The sequence below is a fragment of the Tetrao urogallus genome (assembly GCF_951394365.1).
Source record: "Tetrao urogallus genome assembly, chromosome: 9".
NCBI lineage: Eukaryota > Metazoa > Chordata > Aves > Galliformes > Phasianidae > Tetrao > Tetrao urogallus.
Window position 1 is genome coordinate 9,398,664 of NC_136822.1, and position 22,528 is coordinate 9,421,191.

Consider the following 22,528-nt stretch of genomic DNA (forward strand, 5'->3'; position numbering starts at 1 on the left):
TTGCACGATGAAATATGCTTAGTTCATTCTGGAAATACAGATCTTATGTTTGAGTTTAATGTCTGAAAACTCCAGAATCGTCAGTAGTTATGCATCCAAATTAAAGATGTGTTATTTTGGCATTTCTGGTAGTAGATATGAGTCCATATCAATAAAATTGTTGAAATTATGTAAATAAAAATCAGGATCAGATATATATTGATTGAAAGCAGAATAAAGCATTATTACAGGATTACATTTAACCGCAGAAAATTATCCCTGAATTGTTCTTCAGCTAACTGACACAGGCACAACCTTGCATCTAGGTCACTGGTATAACAGGGACACAACTAAAATGCAGAAATAACACAGAAGGCAAAGGGGAAAAGCAGCATTAGAAAACAATTATACTGCTCAAAGACACAAAGCACTATTTGTGCTTGCATGAAACAGATTGTTTGGTTAGATGTCAAAGAGAATAAAAGTTAGCTGTCAGGTGGTATTCTTTACATATTGCTACAGACCTCCAGGGCAACAATAGAAAGTAGATCAGAAAATATTTCCAGAGTTAGAAAAGCTCTGGATAGAAGCCGAATTCCTCATCATGGGGGGATTTTAATTACTTGGCTACTGAAAGCAGGAGTCAAGTAATAAATCAAACAACTTAAATGCTTCCTGAAGAGTTGTAAAATTGCTCTTTATACAGCTTGCTGAACAACCAGCTTGCCAGAATGTTATGTTAAACCCAATTCCAAGAAATACACAAAGGTGAAAATTTAAACTTCTGAATTACTAGGCCTAGAGTCTACAAAAACCTTTAGATCTGAAAGAAATGCATTACTTTCCCCCATAGAAATTTGTTCCATGAAGAAATGTGAGACGTCTCATGGAATTTCATCAAAATTCTGTAAAGGAAAAAAAAATTACTCATCATAAGAAAACAAGAAACAATTCAAAAGGACTTGCAAGTTTTTGATGGAAATTCACCTAGCTAAGTCTCAGCAGATAAAGGCAAACAGAGGCCAAACACATTAAAGCATTGCAGAGACATCTACTAAAAATAGGAGCAATTTGGAAAAATGCCAGATAAAAGCATTAGATTAGCAGAAACTGAACAGCCATAAAAATTTTTAATTAACAACACAATATTCTACAGGTAAATTAAACTCTCTTATGGTAATGTGAAGAACTCCACATTCTGTAATCACCAGTAACCTTGGGAAATCTTACACACACAACAGCTGTGTATCCCGTTTTCCTGGAATTAAAATATATAATAGGTTAATTATATTCAACCCTAAAGAAATTAGAATCGCATTTCCAAAATCTGATCCAGAAAAATCTTCTACATGAATGATGAAGTCCAGAAAAAGTGAAGAACATAAAACTAAAACAATTCTTCATATAGACAAGTGAATTATTTTCTACTCATCACCATATTTCATGGTGAAAATGTGCACTTTCTAGCTGCTATTGCAAATCAACATATATGAATCACAACTTAGCATCTTCTATAGTTGTCAAGCTCTGTACATTTTAAACCACAGAAACCACAGTAAGAACATCCTTTAATCTGCTGCTTTCTAATTATCAGCAGGTATTTCAGAGAACTTTTGCTGTCTTTTACATAGCTCTAATTCCCTGCAGCTGGTCAAGTCGATTGGCAATAGTAAAATAAAGTCAATTGGAAATTTAAATTTCAAGTAGTCATTAAACTGTCAGTCATAACATAGTTTCTTGTCTACTTCTTTCTACTGGTTATGAAATCCATTATTGGAAAATTATTTCAAAAATATGCTAATTTGAATTAAAAGTTTTCTGCCACTACAGTCAAGCTGGCAAGCTCCAAATAAAGAGAGTAGTAAACCCCCCAAAACCCTAATAGGACTACAAGTTTTCCTGTATTAAGTATTTATTGTAAATGTTTTTGCTTATTTCCAACCTTGTTTTTATGTCTACGTTTCTATTTATTATTTGTATACTGAACTCCAGGGTGCCTTGGGAATTCATATAATTTCTCACTGATTTAAAGATGTCGAAGTAACTGAATTTATAAAATGATCAGCAGTATCCTAATAAACAATATTACTTCCATTGCAGTGGTAGTTATACATAACAATAAGAGAAGGAAAATAAAAACAGGTATTTAACAGATTGATTTGGGTATTTACAGAATCATTTTGAATATAAATTTCAAACATCCACATCCAAGTTGACAGATGTTTACTTGGGGGTGTGGTTAGAATTTTTGGAAATTTATTTGCATGGACATTTGAAGGCAGTATTTGCTAACTATGTTAGGTACGATAAAGACGAACACCCAGTAAGACATCCCAAACATCTTTTAAACAAATTCTTCAGTCTTTAGCATCGTTCAAATTCATTCATTCACAGCTTTGAACATAAATTCTGATTTGCTCTTAAATAAAGGGTGACTCATCCATTTCATGTAACAATTTATTTTCTAGCATTTTTGACACATTAAAATCTATGATGCTTCACATAGAAAATGGAATCTTCAAGCCTAAAGAATTTTTCCTTATTAAAAGACTCTTAAGACAATAACAGTGTCTAAAGAATAATCATGAAATGTTCATATTCGATTTGGGCTTCTTTTTCAGTGCCTCATATCTCACCTTCGGTGTGCTTTCACATTCCTCTTTCACACGCCACGGATCTCATATGAAAGAAAAATGTGCAGTCTCAAGAATATTCCTCTCTGTTTCCATTTCATTCCATTTTCTGCCATTTTTCCCTTTTCCCTTTGTAGTGCTTCCCACCTGCTTTTGTCTTTTTCTGCCTATCCACACAGAATCTGCAGTTTTAGTTCTTACACATGTATAAGCTCTCTGCCTACCTTTCCCCCACTGTGCTGAATTAGCAGTACAGAAAAAAAGGCCTCTTCTCAACTAGCAATTGCTATTACGCACAGCAGGAGAATAGAAGCAGAGTTGGAGATCTTGCTTAAATTAGAAATCTTTCATGGCTTTGGTTTTCTCTGTGTGTGGGGTTTTTTTTTAATGGAAAATCTGAAGACTCTAAAAATAGCAAATTACCACACCTGTAATTTTTAATTACCTACACTTTGCTTTATTTACAAAAATAACCACATCCTTCCAAACAAGATAGAAGTTCCCAAAATATGCCTCTATGAGAGAATAATGCATCAAAATGCATCTAGAAAACTCAACAGAGCCCTGGGCAACCTGATTTGGTGGGCAGCAACCAGTCAATGGCAGAGAGTTGGAATTGGGAGGGCTTCAAGTCCCTGCCAGCCCAAGCCATTCTGTGATTCTATCACAGGCTCAATCTAGAAAAGCAATTATTCACACAAGGTGGCATGTGCTCAGGCAAGCCTAAGAATGATTTTCTCAGAAAATGCTCATTTCCAAGGAACCAAGAATAAGAAGTGTTCAACACTATTCTTCTTCTGGGGAATAACGCTGCCCAGTCCAGAAAGTGATTCCTGAAACATTCCATCATCTCCAGAGGTTTTTTTTCTATGTTAAATTTGATTTTTACAAGGGTTGTAAGTGTATTTATGTAAAATGTTTTCTTGAGATGCCTCAATATTTTTTGAAAGGGAAAATATTTATACCACGTAATCATGTTAGACATACAAATAAGTTATCAGAGTAACAGCTCCTTGCCCAATTCCATCCTGGCTCTCCAATGTGGCTGCCCTTAGCAACGCAGATATAATGCTGGGAGATTAGAATTGGTAACTTTCCATGCAAAGTTTCAGACAGGTGACACAAAAAGCACATTTGAATAACAATAAATTCTATGAGCAGACACCTTCTTCTTCTTGAAGTTGCCAAGTAATTTTTTCTTTCCTCTTGAAGGGTCAGAAATCCCACTGTATCTTTAAGAAAAATCCAGAAATCCTAGAAAATCTCAAGACCTCAAGAATAGGAGAGCACAGGTATGTAAAATGCAATAAGTACAGAAGAGTCAAAAAAAAAAAAAAAAGCAGAAACCTGAGAAAATGGTACCAGTGCTGTCCTAAGGTAAAACAGCAACAGCCTTCAGCATATATACTAAGACAATGGAGCATCAGTGCCAAGATTCCAAGATTTGCCTACTTGAAGCACAGCATAGAAGAGAACTGATCTGGAAACTGATCAAACATGGATCTGGATCAGTGACAAAGAAAGGAAGCAGAAGATAAATACAGAAGACACAAAGCAGTCAACAAGACTGTAGGACCAAGCAGCATAACAGAGATATAGCTGAAGACAAGGAAGACTAAGAGAGAAGCAAAAGTAATTTGGTTCTCCTGCAGAAGAAAGCCTGCCATAATCAAGAACACTGCACATCAAGCAGTGGCACATCAGCAGAGGGCAGTCCATCTTGGGACCCAAATGCACATACAATCCTGTCATCATGGTCTCAGCCTCAAAGAGCAGTAAGAGAAGTTGAGAGCTGGTTGGCGTATTGATGAAAGGGCCAACAGGAACAAGCAAGGAGGCCCTGTTGCACACACAGACAATGTGGCAGCTTTAAAACATCCAAAAGTCCCAGTATAATTTTTTCCATGTATTTTGTAATGGCAAAATATTTTCCTACAAGGCATTTTTAAAGACAGTGAGCAGTTTTCCTATGAAAAATACAAATGAATTACTAAGTCTAACACTGAAATTTTCTTTTCTGAATTTTGTTACTACTTATAAGCTAGTTTTCAAAATTCTTCCAAATGCAAGATACCCTCTGTAGCCAAAATGTCAATGTCTGTGTTTCAAAACAGTTGTTAAATGGGTTGATCATTAAAGCATAACTCCAAAAAAGCAAGGAATCATTCTGAAGAAATTACAAATAATCTTTCATTATTAACCAAGTAAACGTTACCAAAATAGTTCTCAAAGACTTGTACCCTTAGAGCAAATGCGAGTTGCTGGCAGAATAAAAACATCCATAGAGATCAGAAATATAATTAGTTCCAAGTTCCAATCCTAATTATAAATAACTAATAGAAGATTTCATAATTGAGAGCTTTCACTTCTGATAATTTTTTTATGAGCGACTCAGGCATCTGCCATTCCACACAGCAAAGTGCTGTAAAAGCACATACTTTGCCTTTGCAATGTCCTCATTTCACACAGTTTCAAACATGGTGTTTACCAATGAGAATCACTGAAAGGCTTATCATGCAAAGAAAAAAATAAGTCCTAACAGAAAGGAGAATGAAGTAAAACTCTGTGGGATTTAAAGCACTGTTTTTTCTCCAATTGATTCATAAGCAGAAATATGCAAATACTGCATGCAAGGCAGCTCCTCTCACTCATTTACCGGACAACACAAAAATCAGAATGAATTCTGAGTTTCCTCAGATTCTCTTATCTTTCTCACAGTGCTGGAGCCTTCTATTGTAGAGGTGCCAGCAAATGGATAAAAATGCTCTATGCAGCATATACTCTATAACACTAAGCTCTTACCATACTTCACACAATACAAATGACATAGGATATCTCATCTGGATTTTTTTCTGCTTATTAATATGGTGTAAAGTACAATTTGAATATATTTTCATAAAACTAAAAATTCAGACTGAGTACACCATGAAATATCAATTTGTACAAGACATCAAGTAAGTCATTGTTTACCTTCTGGGCACTGACAGGTGAATCCATGGATGTTGGATGAACAAGTGCCTCCATTTTGGCATGGCTGCTGGATGCAGTGATCAATCTCTGACTGGCACAGCTCTCCGGTGTAACCTACAAAACAGCACACAATATTCAGAAAGCATAGGGAAAACAAGATCTTATCACTAAATGGTAACTTCAAACAGTCCTAATAGCTTTCTTGAACAAAATTAACCAAAGTAATGAATCAAAATAGAACAGTCTTCTAATTTCTTGTAAAACGGGGTTTTTAATAAGAACTTATCCTTCACAGGAGAAATAAATAAGTAGTGGAAATCTAGAGATTATATCAAATGTATTTTACTATCAGCAATATTCTGACTAGCATAATGAAGGTTGGTGGTGGGTTCTCATAAGGACTCACATAATCAAAAAAAAGAAGTTCTTTATGAATGGTTTTCAAATGCATCTTGAATCTCAAGTGAAAAATCTTCAGGAAGACTTTAAACAGGACTTGTCATCTGAATTAGCTGTGCATATGCTGAATGACTGCCATTTGTTCCTACTTCTGCGCTCTAGAGAGGGTGTTTATTTTAAGTGGGAGTTGTGAAGTACAGTTGCAATCTCTTCCAAATAAGCTCCTACAAGTTCACAAGCTACAGATTGTGTGTACTGTACTATTTGACCGTAGATTGCTTTGTTCCATATGTTTGAAGTCTATAATACATCAAAAAAATGAACAAAGATACAAAATACAAACTAAAAGATTAAGCACTCCAAATTTAAATTCCTTAATGAATACCACACATTCCTCATTCCTATTTTTCTTTACTTCCAAAAAACTATCTTGGATGCATGACAGAAGAAGAAAGTACACACAATACACACAGGTACTTTGTTTTTTAAAAGGAACCCTACATAAAGTTATAAGCCTCCTCTGTAATAGCACCATGGCTGGTGTTAAGGGTCAGCAAGCTGATGCTGTTAATGCACAGCTAAGGGCAGGTGCCTAAGAGAAAGATCTAAGGTGAGACATAGGACGTGCTTGGAATAAAATTTCACTTATGCAGGAGACAAAGAAGGAAAAGAAGAAAAAAGTAAAAAGAAAAAGCATGTTTTGATTAAATAATTTTTATTCATGCAATCAAAGTCAACACTTTAGATATCTTTCAGACAGGCTAATAGTTACATCTTTTCAAATCAATCAGTGTTGCCATAAAGTAGATCTCAAAATAGATTGTTATACTTTGAGTTTCTAGAGTAGTACTATAAAGAAGGATTTCTAAGGCATTTCTCTTTGTCTACCTTACTGCTTTTGTATGCTACAATGATCTACATTCTGATCCTATTTTCTGCAGTGTGATACTTTGAGAAAGAAACTTGTATCTAGATTGTCAGCTGTAAGCCAGATAAACTTGAGAGGAATAAGGACATCTAAAACCAGAACTGTGCTCTTGTGAGGCAGCTCCTCTGGGCTGGATGAAGGCACACGGACAGACCTAAGCCATACTTTTCACAGCCAGCAATTTTCTGTAATTCTAATTGGTTTTAAATTAGCATAAAATTTATAACAACAAAAGAAATACTATATAAGACTACATCAACTGATTTGTTTCATCTATAGGTTTCATATTTCCAAGTTCTGACATTCAGCTGATTATTTTATGAATTACAATACAGAACTGGGTGTGTTTAACTCATTTAAGCATTTTTTCAGTCATCAAACTGCTTTGGAGTTTGTGAAAGCTAAAAATTATCCTGAAATTCAGTGTGCATCCAAAGGAATGTTGGCACAGAAAAGCGTGAATGATTGTGTTGCTCTGAAGCTTGCTGACTTCCTGTAAATGTTACTATAGCTTGAGACAAAATTCATCAGAGATAATATTTTGTCAGTTTTATGAAAATAAATATGCTCCATCTTAATGTGAGCTATGTGGGATGTTTTGTCTATCTACAAGAGAATATGATTTGGGAATTTCCTAGCAAAAGCTATGAAGTTAGAAGAGCTAAGCAACCACCATAAGAAAAAAACAAAACACTCTGCTGCTCAGATATACTGTAAGAATCATTACGTCTATTCATTTTGTGCTGTCATAGATCTTCACAACATTTTTGTCTAACAAAATCTGGGAAATTATACTATTCACACGTGAATGGCTCTGAAATTTGCAAATGGAGGCAATATTTAAACTCTTAGTACAATAATTAAATTCTTACTTCCTCTGCCTTTAATAATTTTCCATATGCAATTTTTTTTTACCAGTAGGAACACAAGTTAATATTAGTTAAGCCGTCTGAATAATATTTTACATTTGCTATCAACAACAACAACAAAAAAAAAATTAAAAATTATAACTTAAATATAATGATTTGAGGTCATAAAGCATATCTTGCAAGACCCAGAATGTAATAAATGGAGTTAACTATATTTGTCTTTTCAATTATCTACATAGAAACTTGATCATGCTGTTATTCAGAAGGGAAGTCTTTATATATAGAAGCTAAATAGCTTAATTCCATAGACTATAAGATTGTGTTCTACCATGATAAACAGGAGGGATTTTGTAGAAGGAAGTATTTAGACTTTTTTTTTCCATAGGAGCTAACATTTTTTGCAGAGACAAGGAGAAGAAATAGTTATGTATTTAAAAAGGCAAAAAACTAAATTTTAGAGAAAAATTTTAAATGGAAAAGATTAAGAGTTTAAAGAAATAAAGATGTCAAAGAAAATTCAAAATATATCCAAAATATGTAACAAATATAGTTTGTTCAAGAAACTGTTGTGTTCTCAGTCACTGTTTCCTTTCTACAATGCATCTCACAGTATCAACACAATGTTTTTTTCTACACAGTGTTAACACTTTCTCAGACAAGTAATTCAAATACTTGTCCCTGACAGTGACTTCTTTAATTCATGGGAAGCCTTTGAAAAGCGAAGAGGTCAAATGGTAAAAAATAAAGCAAGCACTTGATGCAGGTACCTGGGATCATAACAACAACAGCAATATCTTGGGTTTTTACATGGTTACAGAAATAAAGTAACATTTGCTGCATCAAGGCACTGTAATTTGTAACTTCACAATAGAAGCAGGAAATATTGCAGACTTAAATATAATAACGGAAGTAATAATCATCTTTGGAATCTTGTAGCTAAGTGGAAAGCATATTTATGTTACTGCATGAAGCTCAGCCATAAAACATCAAAACATTAAGTTTTCCTACTGGAAACATTCTTGGGCTTTCAGGTAGGCACATCAGAATTCTCATAAATATTCCACCTAAAGCTTTTTTTTATGCAACCAAAGCCAAGAATTTTGAAGTATTTTTAAAATATTTTCTATGAAGATCAGAAGGTAATAATCTAGCAAAAACTCTGATTTTATGAACTGCAGGTAGGCTTCCTAGGATTATGCCTGGATTTAGAATCAAAGAATCACCAAGGTTGAAAAAGACCTCTAAGATCAGCTAGTCCAATTGTCCACCTATCACCATTATTTCCCCACTAAACCATTCCCTCAGTACAACATCCAAATGTATCTTGGACATCTCCAGGGAAAGAGACTCCATCATTTCCCTGGGCAGCCCATTCCAGTGCCTGACCACTCCTTCAGAGAAGAAATTTGTCCTCATATCCAACCCAAACCTTCCCTGGTGCTACTTGAGGCCATTTTCTCCAGTTCTATCACCAGTTACACAGAAGAGGCCAATTCCATTTCTCCTAAGGTAGGAAATGTAAAAAGAGAAATTTAGCCAGGACAGGAATACCTAATGCAGAACAACTTCCAAGGCAGTTATCTCAATAAATACATAAAATGAACATATCCTGCATGTTAATTATTTTTTCTAATTAAAAACTACTTGTCAAAATCCCAGAGAATTCTGAATCAGTCACAGTCAATGTGACATTAATTGTATGGACTGTTTAAATATTTCCAGCTTGTTTTATTCTGATCCTTTCCCTCTTGAATTTAAATTATTATTCAACTACGTTTACATATGTTGTTAAAGTAACAGTTGATCCATTCTACAAAATTAGAATAGATTATATGTGCATAATAACTTCATATCTAATTTTTGGAGCAGTATAAATCCATGTCCATGTAAAAATTCAAATATAAATCATTTTTCTGCTGCCTGTTCACTACAACGACTCTTAAGCAAAGAGAGAAAAAGAGAAAATCTGGGAGGCATAAATAAAATAAAGGCATAAATCAAAATAAAGTGTTATTTGTTTATATAATTTTAATCCACACACCCAGCTTTAAAGTTTATGTAGATGACAACTTAGAGACAACTGTTGGAAGCCTGACCAAAATATCCATTTCTCCATCTGCATTTTAAGGAATTTCTATACTGTGAGGCTGAGGACCTATTCCAGAAGTACCTTCCATTTCTTTTTTTTTTTTTCCAGATAAGATCCCTGAAATGTCAACTGTCCAGCAAGTGATCTCATAACTTATCAGCCAGTAAATTGCTCGCTTTTTCTATAAAAATAAAAAATAAAATATGTGTAGGAAACAAAATTAATTACCTGATATTTATTTAAGTCTAATAGTTTTATTGTTACTTTACTAACTTTCTTATGTTAGTTAAAAATAAAGTAATTGGGCTATTATAACTGAGCTTGTCTTTGAAATGTAAGATTTAAGATAGCATTGAGTTTCCTGTAACAGTCACTTTGTAAGGTTCTTTTCTTCCATCAGGATGTGACATTAATTTACATTCCAGCTTTTAACTATTACTGTCTTATTCAGTTTAATTTTAATTTCAATTAAATTGCTATTCTCATTTGATCAAATTTCAATGGCAAATGTTCTTGAAATAACTTCAGAGAACTCAGACATTTGATGATTAATCAAATCTACAAATTACTAAATTTAGTTTATGCATATTTTAAAAGTTTTCGAAGTTTAAGTTAATTCTGAGGAACAATTCAACAAGTGTAGTTTATGTTAAGGGCTTTTCCATGTCACTCTGTGAGTGAAGAAAAGAATTTACTAGTGACAGTGAAGGAACATTTATTGAAAGGTTTGATATGTTGTATACTTAAAATCTATACTGGGGAAAAAACAAATAAAAGTTGATTTTAGACAGCAAACTAAATAATTTTGGTCATCTCACTAGGTAAAGTTCTATTAGTTCTATTAGGTCCTGCAGGACAAGAAGGATGCAGAGCTGTTGGATTGAGTCTAGAGGAGGACCACAAAGGTGTACAGAGGGCTGGAGCATCTCTCTTATGAAGGTAGGTGGAGGTAGTTGGGATTGTTTAGCTTGGAGAAGAGAAGGCTCCAGACAGACTTCACTGTGGCCTTCCAGTACTTGAAAAGAACATTTAAGCAGGAGGGGAATGACTTTTTACAAGGTCTGATAGTGTTAGAACAATAGGAATGGTTTTAAATTAGAAGTGGGGAGATTTAGGTTAGATGTTAGGAAAAAAAATATTCAGAGTGGTGAGGCACTGAAACAGATTGAGAAGCTGCGGATGCCCCATCCCTGGAAATACTCATGGCCAGGTTGTATGGGGCCCTGGGCAGCCTCATCCAGTGGGGGGCAGCCAGCTAGAGGCTGGAGCTCCAAAACCTTCGAGGTGTCCTCCAACCCAAGTGATTTCATGATTCTATATGAATAATGCCTTCACAATGGTTTTGGTTTGGCTGTACGGTACTGTGCCTCTTGTGCCAATATTCACAGCTGAAGAATTTTCCAGCCCTTTAAAGCTGACCTTATGTTGTTTTATTTTCCCTCTTTCCTACGGTCTGAAGATGCACAGTTTGCTGCTCTGCAAAAGATATGCTCCGAATGTTAAAACAAAAATGCATTATTCATAGGACAATACGATACCCACCAGGCAGGCAGCTGCAGGTGAAATTGTTCCCGTTGTGTTTCTGTGCTAGGTCGGTGCAGGTTGCGTTGTTCTGGCAGGGCTGGCTTTGACAAGCATCAAATTCCTCACACAGGGGGCCCCAGTATTCATCCTCGCACTCACAGAAAAACGTTGCCTAAAAACAAGCAAAATTTGCACTCCACAATGAATCTTCAAAGGTTATATTTTCATTGACTGCTCTATGAACAAGAATGTTTCTGCTGCTATTCCATTCGAAACACAAGTAGCTGACACAAATACATCAAATGCATGAAGTTACCATTTGAAATACTAAACCTGCACCAGTTCTTCAGGTCAGATTTTTAATCAAGCCAGGGCATCTCCACCTAGACATGGATCAGATCCACGATGCCTAAATCAGTATAATTTTTTTCTTCCATTCCAGAAATTGTATTTTTATAGCAGTTTGATTACCAAGATTTGTAATGTATAGATTTACCACACAAAACCCTGCTACAAAGGAGCACCCCCTATGGGATGAGCAGTGCTGGGCTCACTTCAGGAGACACAAGCCACTCTGGTTCTGCTAAAACATGTATCCTCCTGAATGTATTTAACATCTTTTCCAAAACTTGCTGCTTTTGCTGCATAATGAAAGATTAAGAGCTCTAGTCCTGTTAAAGAAATAACTGTCATAGGTACAGCGTGATATTCAGTATTTTTTTAAGTAATAAAACTTAATTAACTTTTAAAAATATTTAAATTGCCAAGGATGCGTTAAAGGAGGGAAGCAAAGAAAGCTCTCATCTGATATATCCATTTAAGTCAAATGCCCCCTTCCTCTGTTCATTAAGCACTAGGTGGCAGCAGCACTCACTCCTGCATTTCCCAGCCCCATCACTCGTCCTCCATGCACGCAGCTGTCCCAGGCACAGATGTTGCAACGCAAAGCACAAAACGTGCATGGAATCAGAAACAAAAAGGCCAGGTCAGTGTTTTATTTTCTATTTTTACTTCTGTTTGCTTCATGCAAATAAAAAGCTGTGTATTAGGAAGAAAAGAAAAAAAAAAGACAATGAACTTCATACAAATAAAGAGATGATAGTCAGTAAAATGCAGTACTTTTTTCCTTAAAAATACTGCATTGATAGAGTCTAAATAACAATTAACGTTATAATAGAATCATAGGATCATTTGATTTGGAAGAGGCTCTTACAGGCCATCTAGTCCTACTTCCTGCAGTGAACAGGAATACCTGCAGCACCATCAGGTGCTCAGAGCCGGGTGCCGCCTGGCCTTGAATATCACCAGGGACGGGGCTTCCACCACATCTCTGGGCAACTTGTGCCAGTGCCTCAACACCCTTATTGTAAAAAATGATAAAAACATTTTCCTTATATCCAAGGAAATATATATTGTACATCTCCAAAACTCAGCAATGTGCATGTGATAGAAGCCTGCTCACAGAACTGCTCTGCATATATTTCACACCAGCAATGAGATGTTTCCAGAGTAGGATGTAGTTCAATAGGAAGGAAAAAACAGGCAAACAGATGAAAAACTGCATCACTCATCATGGTAGTTTTGCTGTTATTCCAGAACAGGATACTGGGCTGTATTTCCAGATCAGTTCCCTATATTTTAAATACAAAAATTTACAATATCAGAGCAGACAAAATGGTGCTACATAACAACATGCATGCTAAATCTTGCTTTCTTTTCCTTTCCTCCCTCTCTTATGAAGCATTTGGAGACCAATGCAGTGGCTGCTCTGCTGACAGAGGATATAGAAATAGTTTCAAAAGTGCCATGGTTTTCAGTGCTGGTGTAGATTATGCCCATGGACTATAATACTAACACTAGGCATCCATAAGTAAACATTTATGTACAATATTTATGTACAATAAAGTTGTACAATAAACACAATCCCGATATAGATTCATAGACAAAGGCATGAATAAATTGCATAGCCCATACCATGAACACTGTGTGCCATTCCTTATCATTAATACTACGTCAAAGTAATCAGAGAAGTAGAGAAGAATTAAATCACACACTGATTTTAAGAAGTTTACGTATTTCTCTGAAAAATTAACATTTTATGTTTTTTTTTTTAATATCATTAAAGAAAATTTCTGGTTGTTGCACTGTTTTCATGTTTTGTCACTGATTACAAACTCACTGGAGGCATAAAATAATTTTACTTTTTATCCTACAGAAAAAAAGATGGTCTGGTCTGAATTATGGAAGTATCCCTCCCTACCAAAATAATGCTTTGGGTCTGCTTTGTCTTGACAAAAAAAGACTCTGAGCACTCATGGCAATCCTTACAGAGAGTCATTTGAGCACAACACTTCTGTGTGATAAATACTTATTTTGTATTTAGGAGTATACTGTACTTTGGAAACAAAGTCCACAACCAAGAAGACATGCCTTCAGGCATACAGGGAGCTGGTGTTAATATCGACAAATAAAATCAAGTGGATCCACTCCCATGAACTTATAACCCATAAGAAGACATGGAAATCATCATTATTCAATTCGATTCCTTCTTAGTGCAGGCAGATATTTTTTTTTGTAAATATAAGTGGTTCTAACACTAGCAATAAAACTCTGTATTTACACAGTCCGTTCTTCCACACTTTACACAAGAACAGCAATCTGCGAAAGAAATCATTATGTCTCCATAGAACCAGAATGGTAGCTCTCAAATCTAATGGATGCCTATAGCTCACTTTAAAATCCTACACAGAATCAGAAATTCGTAACAAACTTCTCTCTGGATTATAATAGGATTTTTCTCTTCAATTCATAGCCAATTTGTCTGAGGACAACTCATTCTGGTGAGAGTCAATAAATGTCAATTTGGTATTTATTTGGTGATAATACCAAGACCAGCATCATGTTTCTGAACATTCACTTTTCCGTTGTGGAAGAATGGCAAGCACAACAGCAAAACAGAAGTACTAAGCTCAGACAGAGCAAAGAAAAGGCATCACTTTAACGCAGCATCACTTCACTTCAAAGAAGTTTGTTCAAAGTTGTGAATTTTATGTTCAGCATCAACAACAATTGAAAAAGAAACTGTCATTATGAGCTTACAATTTTATGTCCACATTCTATAACACCCAGCTCAGTAGAAGGTAAGCTACTTATTTACAAGCAAGAAATAACTAAAAACCAGCCAAGACTTCCAGGTTAGACCAAAATTCATTTGTTTATAGTTTTATGCGCCTCACAGATGATAGTATGCCACTGCACTTATATTACTGCAGATTGTTAATTACATTTAAAGTTTCCATTATGCAAATGTGTTACTACTAGATTTGTTATAAAACTATGAAGTACACGAAAAAACAAAGGCAATCAATCTTCTCAGCACTGGAAGCAAAATGACTACAGCCAGCACAGCTCTGAGCATATTCACCACATTAGGCCTTTTATGAATTCCACTAAGAAGTTGCTTTGCATCCTGCAAGACTAGAATGTGCAAACTGAATGAATTATAGGTAAAAACAAATCACAAAGGGCATGTTGCAAACCTAAAGAAAATTAAAGTTTCTGTTCTGGATAAAGAAATGTAGAAGGTCTTGTGGGAAACAACTCAGCAGTTGGTTGGTACATGCCAGGCATATAATTTTGGCTGTTGTTTGCTTCATCATTAGGGAAACCATAAAGACATTTTATGATACATCTCCCCTAAGACAACTTAAACGATGGCAAAAACATCCTATTTAATGAAATATACACCTTCTATTTTTAACTATGTTGCTCACGCTGGGCCTGATTCAGTTTCCCAGCTGAAATTCTATTATGCAACTAATACACTAATGGGTAAGGAAAACTGTCAGATTTGAAAAATCACTATGGCTGAATAGACAAAATAACATTTTTATTATCCTTGGAGTAGGAGTCTGGTCATAAATAAACATTTGGAAACAATGAGGATTTACTGAGTTGCCCCTTTTCAGAGCACAACTTGGCATAGGTCTGAAGAGACTGCAGAGGATTACCAGGAAAATTCATCATCTGTTCAAGGTAACAGTTTCTGACAGCAAAAATACATGTTTCTGAAGTTAAAATGTTATTAAAGAGATAGAATCCTGCTAATTCCAGTTCTTTGACTACTATTAACTGGCAGATGCCTCTCTCAAAATGGACTTTAGCATGATTGTGATACCCCACAGCTTCAGCTACAGGAATGTCTGATTCACATTCTGTTATAAACTCTATCTTAACACATTGTGCTGTTACTGTTCCTCAAAACTGTGAAAAGATGGGAGTAATTTTAAATTCTCCTATTCATTTTCCACGGAAGGAAAAACACTGTATGCTCAAGAGGGAGGTTAATTCATCACTAAAAGCTGGATACAATTTTCAAAGTCAGGATTAAAGGTGTGGATGTACACATACTGAGTTCCGTTTTCTCAAGCTCCCCTTTGCTGTCATGAAGCCAATTTGCCTTTCTTTTTAAAGATAACTATAATTTATTCATAAGTAAAATTCCACATATCAGAGATTTTTGAAACACGGGTGATTATTAAAAACAACCTATGCATTTTCCTTAATAAAAATATATTAATGCTTCTGCATAGATACAGGAAGTAATGTACATTCTCTTTGTGACGTATAGCTTGCAGTAAAATAAAGAAATTAAGGACATAAAAATGGACTAACAACAGGAAAAACAGAACATTTGACTGTTTATCAAAGCCTTTAACTCTCAACATGACAAAAAATTGAAAAAGGAAAGATGTTTTCATATGCCACTATATATAGAACATCTGAACATATTATTTACATAAATCAAATTCAAAATGCTGGAATTTCTAGAAAAATGGCAGATACAGGAATGCAGAAAAACTAAGCTGGACCATAAAATAGCATACTGCGTGAACAAGTTATTTGGATAACAGTCATTGTGTTCACATTACCTTAAGCATTTTAAAATTTAATTTTCAAAGAATAAAGATGTTAAGTCATTCCAGATGTTAGCACTGCCACACACAGGTTACTGCTGCAACTTAATTATTGTTGTTACAAGTCAAAGCTGCATTTTTCTATCAAACATGCTTATTGAGAATTTAAATCGCAAAATGGTAGCAGATGAACTATTAGTGAATTCCCTAAATATGCCAGATTTTCTGTGTTCACAGCAGGCTTGCAGCTGTTAATATTTACTCAACAGTTACTATTGCTTTTATCTCCCAAATGAATGTTATTAAAACCAAATATTAGCTGCACATTTTTGTGCTGCATATTACTTTATTAAAGTCAACATGTATAGAAGGCAGCAGAGAATACAGGCTCTTGATCATAGAATGCCAGTCTGGTTTTGTCAAAGCAGTATGCAGCATGGAAAGTTAACATATGATTTTTTTGTTGTTGTTAGTAGATGGCACAAAAATATCACAGCAGTCAATGAAATTGCTGCTGTCATTCTAATCTCTCAATATAATCTCTCAAGGAAAGAGCACATGAAGATTTCCAAACATTATCAAATTATTTCATAAATACACTGTTATTATTTAGTAACATCTATGGTTTTTGAAGTCTATTTCACAGCAGCAAGGTAGTACATACTAGGAGGACCAAGAACAATTTCCCTTGCATTTATATTGGCAGAAAGTTTCCAAATTATGCAAAGATCTTGATAAGTTCACCTTACCTCATCTGGTTTCGTGATACATTTTCCTTTCCCTGAACACTGGAATTTATCTGAATGGCTTCCCGCAGGCAGGCAGGTACTGACTTTCACTATCACAGTCAACCGTAAAGCCACAATGCACTTAGTAACTGAGTCATTCAAAAAACCTTTAAAAAAAGAAAAAGAAATCATTAATATATGGGGGAAAAAAGGTATATGTTAATACACAGTGATGCTCATCTGCTTGACAAACAATTGAATCGATCATGATTTCTCATATTCCATACAGTCTTACCTAAATTTAATGCATGTAAACAAAAATTGGAATAGAGTTTATAAGCACTTCTTAGGATTAACAAAAGAAGAGAAGGCTGGTGAAACAGATCGACCTGTAGGGCTCTAGTCTGCTTTCATTTCTCAGGTTTCTAATAATCAACCGCTTTAGTCTGCTATCTTTTTGATCGTTTATGTACTTCCCTAAGTATTTAATGGCAAGGAGTATTAAAATCAATCTCAGTGGAGGAAAACATTTATATAAATTTCAGCAGTTACTTAAAGTAGAACTAGAAAGCACACAGATCTTAAGCAGAATTACAGTGGTAAAAGATGGACAATCTCAGCGCTGCCTCTTTGATGGACTCTGCAATGACGTACTCCATTTGACAGTATTCCTTTCAGTATTTGCAATACAAGTTATATCTGAATGTCCTATCACTCTATGAGATGATACTAGGTACTATAATTTTATGAACTGAAAAAAGAAATTGTTGGTTGGAAGCTACTAAAACACACTGGAGCACAACAACATCCTTATCACCCATATTTCTAATATAAATATTTGTAAAATAAAATATCCTTAATTTTTAAAAAATATGACTGCAAATGGATGCAGGAAGCATATGACACAATGGTCTTTTTTCCTAATATTTTTTGTTCTAAATTCTAAAATTCATTTATGGCATAGGTTTCAAAGGAACTTTCAAGATGCAATAAAGCTCCTTGCACTACAGACTGGAAATTGAACAATATTTTCTCAACTACAAAAAATAATACAGCATTAGTATTTTACATATATATATTCATATATATCAGTAAGCACTTATAAGGAACAGTAATACACCAATTTCTCAGGAAACTGCTTGAAATTCAAGTAAATTCTCTTTCCAGAACAGCTGCTGAACATTACTTACATTCTGCATATGAAAGTCTCAAGTGTGACTAATTATACAAATTGCAAAGCAAATGATATGGAAAAATTCCACTGTCCTTCATTTTTAGATCTCACTTTTTAAAATGGTGCTTTCTTTGAACAATAAATTGTCTATACTAGAAACACTAAACCATGTCTTCAAAGCAGCAAAATCTCATACCCAATACAATTGTTATCAACTTGAATACAACTTGCATGAGTCAGTTAAATACTCTACAAGACCAGATTAAAACTGTCCAAGAGACAGTTATAAATGCCTAATGGTCTGTTTTACCCAATGGAAATTACTGTAATCTGCTGACCTCTTCTAAGAAAGCCAGTTTATTCTGGCCTCAATACATACCTCCTTTTTGCCCATCTGCTCTAAAATGCAGCCAGAATTATTTCCTTTAACAATTGAACGTGATTGTCACAGGCAGTCATGCAATTATATGTGAATGCTTGGAAGAATGTGGTATTTAGAAAATGTCTTTGGGTTCACATTTTCTTGTCTGAAGCAGATTGTTACGTATTCTTCAGGACAGTTCCCTAAAGGAATATCAAATCAACCTTCTTTCTACTTTGAGTGCTGTTCTATTTTGGTATCTAAATCCCTTAGGCAAACCACTGAAGAAGCCATTATTCTCACTGGAATGCCACACGTTTTCCTGTAATGTCTAATTATCTCACCTAATTTCCAAAGACTAGGAAGGTAAAAATACAGCTATACATTTTTCCTTCTATAGAAGCTGCATAAACTTTCTGAAATCTTAAAGTTCCAAGACTAGAAGAGAGTTGCCTAATCATCTAAATATGACTCCCTGCGTAACACAGGTTAATTAATTCCTTCTCCAATTCCTGTAACAGTGACTGAAGTAGAATAACTTCTATTTTTAACTTCTAGGTATGAGAATATTTTCAGAAGAATGCTTACAGCTCCTTTCATCTGACGTCTGAAGAAAAAGATGGAAGTTGTTTATAGCAAAAGGTAATTTTGTTCATTTTAATCTTACCGGTTTTCTAAAGCTGTTTAAAACATAATGACATCAGAGTACTTTGCGTTGAACAATTTGCAGTTGAGCTAATTACAGCAGTAACACTGAAACAATTTTAAAACCTAATAAATCAGGATATGATGTGACAAGTCATTTATATTGCAGAGGAGGCATTTTCAAGCTTTGTGCACACACAGTTGAGAGTCTGAAAAATGCCTGAATGATTTCATCGGCAGTACGCTGGGTAAAATACTACACTCACTCCATCCTGCTAGTTCACCAACTTAATCCTAGCAGAGCAAAGCACACGTGCTACTACTTCTCTTGTATCAAAAAGGTGAAAATTAAAAATAAAGAATAAAGCTTAAAAAAAAAAAAAAAAGACGACAATATTATTTACATTCAGGTGCTTTTAGAACTATCACGTTGTGCCATTCAGATTACCATTTTAACCTTTATCCGAGTCACAACATATGATTTCTTTACACCTGTATTTAGTCCAGACTATTGAGTTAGCAACAGAGTAAGTAAGAAGTGACTACTTGGCTTGTGTGATCTTTATACTTGTGCTATCTCTACACTGTGAAGACAACCACAGCACCTACTCTACTTATCATTGTGCTTTTGTGATCTAAACATATAGAAGTAAACATAATTTAACTATACAAACCAATTTCCCTTTCTTACAATAGCATGTATCACTAACTCAAATAGTAGTTATTTATCTAGTAAATATCAGAGAGCTCAATCTTTCGAATATGTGTCCAACATTCAAAGACCCCAAAAATGAAGTATATCAAGCATATAATCAAAGCACAATTTGTGAAAATTTACCATTATACACTGAAATAACGGAAGCATGCTTCTGATTTGCAAATAGCCAGTCACTCATCATCTTTTCCATCTTTTCATGGTCAGGTCATTAAGGCCTACTATTACCCTCAGAGGCCTGACACTAAAACTGTTCTACTGAATCTGAAAAAAAATGGGTCAGGAGTCTTTTCCTGGTTTGTATTAGGATCGTTTTCAGGCAGAAGGAGAAAACAAGTGCAAAACAGGTAGATAGTGACGTGCATAATCTTTGATGCAGTACTTCTGGGACATCAGTACCATAGGATGCTTGGACAGAACATCTGAGATCATACTCTAAGAATACTGCTAGGTAACGTAGCACCAAGGGACTCAAATATACAGCTGTGATAACAGAACTGCTACTTTGCCCACAAATACAGGTATTATAAGTGATACAATTAATCTAAGCTCCCAACCTCTATACAAATCAGTACACTTACTGTGTTTTGTCACAAATGCCTTGGTCAGCTACTGCTTTTGAATGGAATGTATCACCATATTTCATTCCTATTGTGATAAATAAGCTTTAGCAAGAATCAGTCAAAGATCCATTTCAGATATTTTTTTTTTTTTTTTTTTTTGCAAATGTCACATGAAACAGCAATTTTTAAAGTTTTGGGGTTTTTTTTTGTTGTTGTTGTTGTTTTTTTTAATTTTAAACAAGGAATTGCAAAACTCACTGCTCTCCCTCAGCCCTTTACACCCATTAATATCACAGTCACACTCTGTTTGAAAATGCTTTCTTCCTTCACCACAAACACTGAAAAGTCATCCTAGATTCTGAAAATCAAACATATACTCTGTTCTCAGACAATGACCATTACAGTGACAGAGATAAGCACTGTGCTGGTCAGGTTATATTCTCAGTAACACTTCTGCACAGCCATAGGAAGCAGATTTACCATAATAGGCATACATAAGTACAACACAAAGCAAAACTGGGGTATAAGAAAATTGCTATCAAAACTTTGGGAACACACAACCTGACTTTCAAGTTGGAAATGAGGTTTGCAGGATTGACAGTCAAAACAGATTTATTAACTGAGCAAATTAGTTGGGTATAGTTAGCATACAAAAATCCCTAGGCAGATTGATTCTTCTCTATAACAAAGAACAATTTCAAAATGTCACTGTTGCTAAACAATTAGTTAACAATTGATAATCTGACTGGACTAAAACCTATGATGGGATTATGAAATAGTTAGCTAGCAAGAGCGTACTTAGGAAAGTGTTTGCATACAGCTTACTAAAGAGATGTGACAGTAGCTTAGAGTGTGACCTACCACAGCTTCAAGGACTCTGCTGTTTACTGCCCAAGACAATCGTGAAAGAACAGCGTAAGGGTGACAAGGCCGATCTACTCATAGATTTCCCATATCACATTTTCCCCACTGTGCTTATTTATCAGTATCTCTGAAGTGCTGCTAAGCTGGCAATGGACTATTCTGGGCACAAACACAGACCACCAGAATTTCTGACACCACACCTTGCAGAAGCAATAAGAGCGATAGAATGCAAATGGCATCACTGGGACTGTGGGAAGAGCAGCTGAGGTAGAACAAATGGGTGGCAAAGTTAGCTAGGAAATATCTGTAGTGACTGACTCAAAAATAGTAGAGTGGCTACTCTATACTTAAATACACTGTGCAATATGCTACACTACTAGCTGAAGATCTCAAAGCACGTCACAAGCTTTATTAAAATGTGCCTCACTTTCTCTTTTAAATTACTCATCAGTATCCTCATTTTACAGATCAGGTTAAGTAATTCATCTGAGATGCCAAGAACCATGCGATCAACTGAAGGTAAATAGCTCCACAGTGAACTGGTCACAGCAGGTGTGAGCTAAAGAGCAAAAGTTATTTAGTTGTTAATTTAAAACATAACAATGTATCAAAAAAAAAAGGGAATAATCAAATGTTTGTACCTACACAAGTTCGAGACAAGGCACATATAACTTGATCATGAAGAGCAGGGCAGGATATTGATCTTCGTTACATTTATAAAAAACATCCTTTTTATATAGCATAATAGCATTTTCCAGAAGGTTTTTTTTTACTACAGCTGGATGCTTAGCATTTTCCCTTATTAGGCCATCCTTTGAAAAAGTCTTTGAAATTAGCCATCATCAATCCATTTGCGCTGTTCCCATTACTTCTACTGCCCTTGTTTATCAAAAGGCCATTTTGATTAACTCTGCCAGGTTAGCTCTTATGCCCAGACCCTCAGGGAAACGTTCACAGCTATGCACAGTGCTCGATACTGCCTGCAATAGGGCCATTCCAGGCAAATTGCAAGCATGAAAATGAAAATCCCATTAACTGGAGCAGTTGTCTCCAAATTCCCCCACTGCAAAGGCTGATTTGCACGCAAGTAACCAGCACAGGTTGCTGCACAGTGCTGAGCGGCACAGAGACGTCAACAAGGCAGCAGAGGTATGTGCAGTGCAATGCAAAG

The 22,528-nt window shown here is 35.2% G+C and overlaps 1 protein-coding gene across 1 annotated transcript in view; it reads right to left on the reverse strand.

Moving 5' to 3' along the window:
* DNER (delta/notch like EGF repeat containing) overlaps positions 1–22,528 on the reverse strand; it is a gene marked incomplete at both ends in the record, with an annotated part of 102,313 nt that overhangs the window by 21,736 nt on the left and 58,049 nt on the right. The window contains 3 exons of the mRNA XM_079539717.1: positions 5,583–5,696; positions 11,410–11,563; positions 17,057–17,202. Of these exons, the coding sequence (XP_079395843.1) occupies positions 5,583–5,696; positions 11,410–11,563; positions 17,057–17,202 (414 nt within the window). The remainder of the gene's footprint in view (positions 1–5,582; positions 5,697–11,409; positions 11,564–17,056; positions 17,203–22,528) is intronic.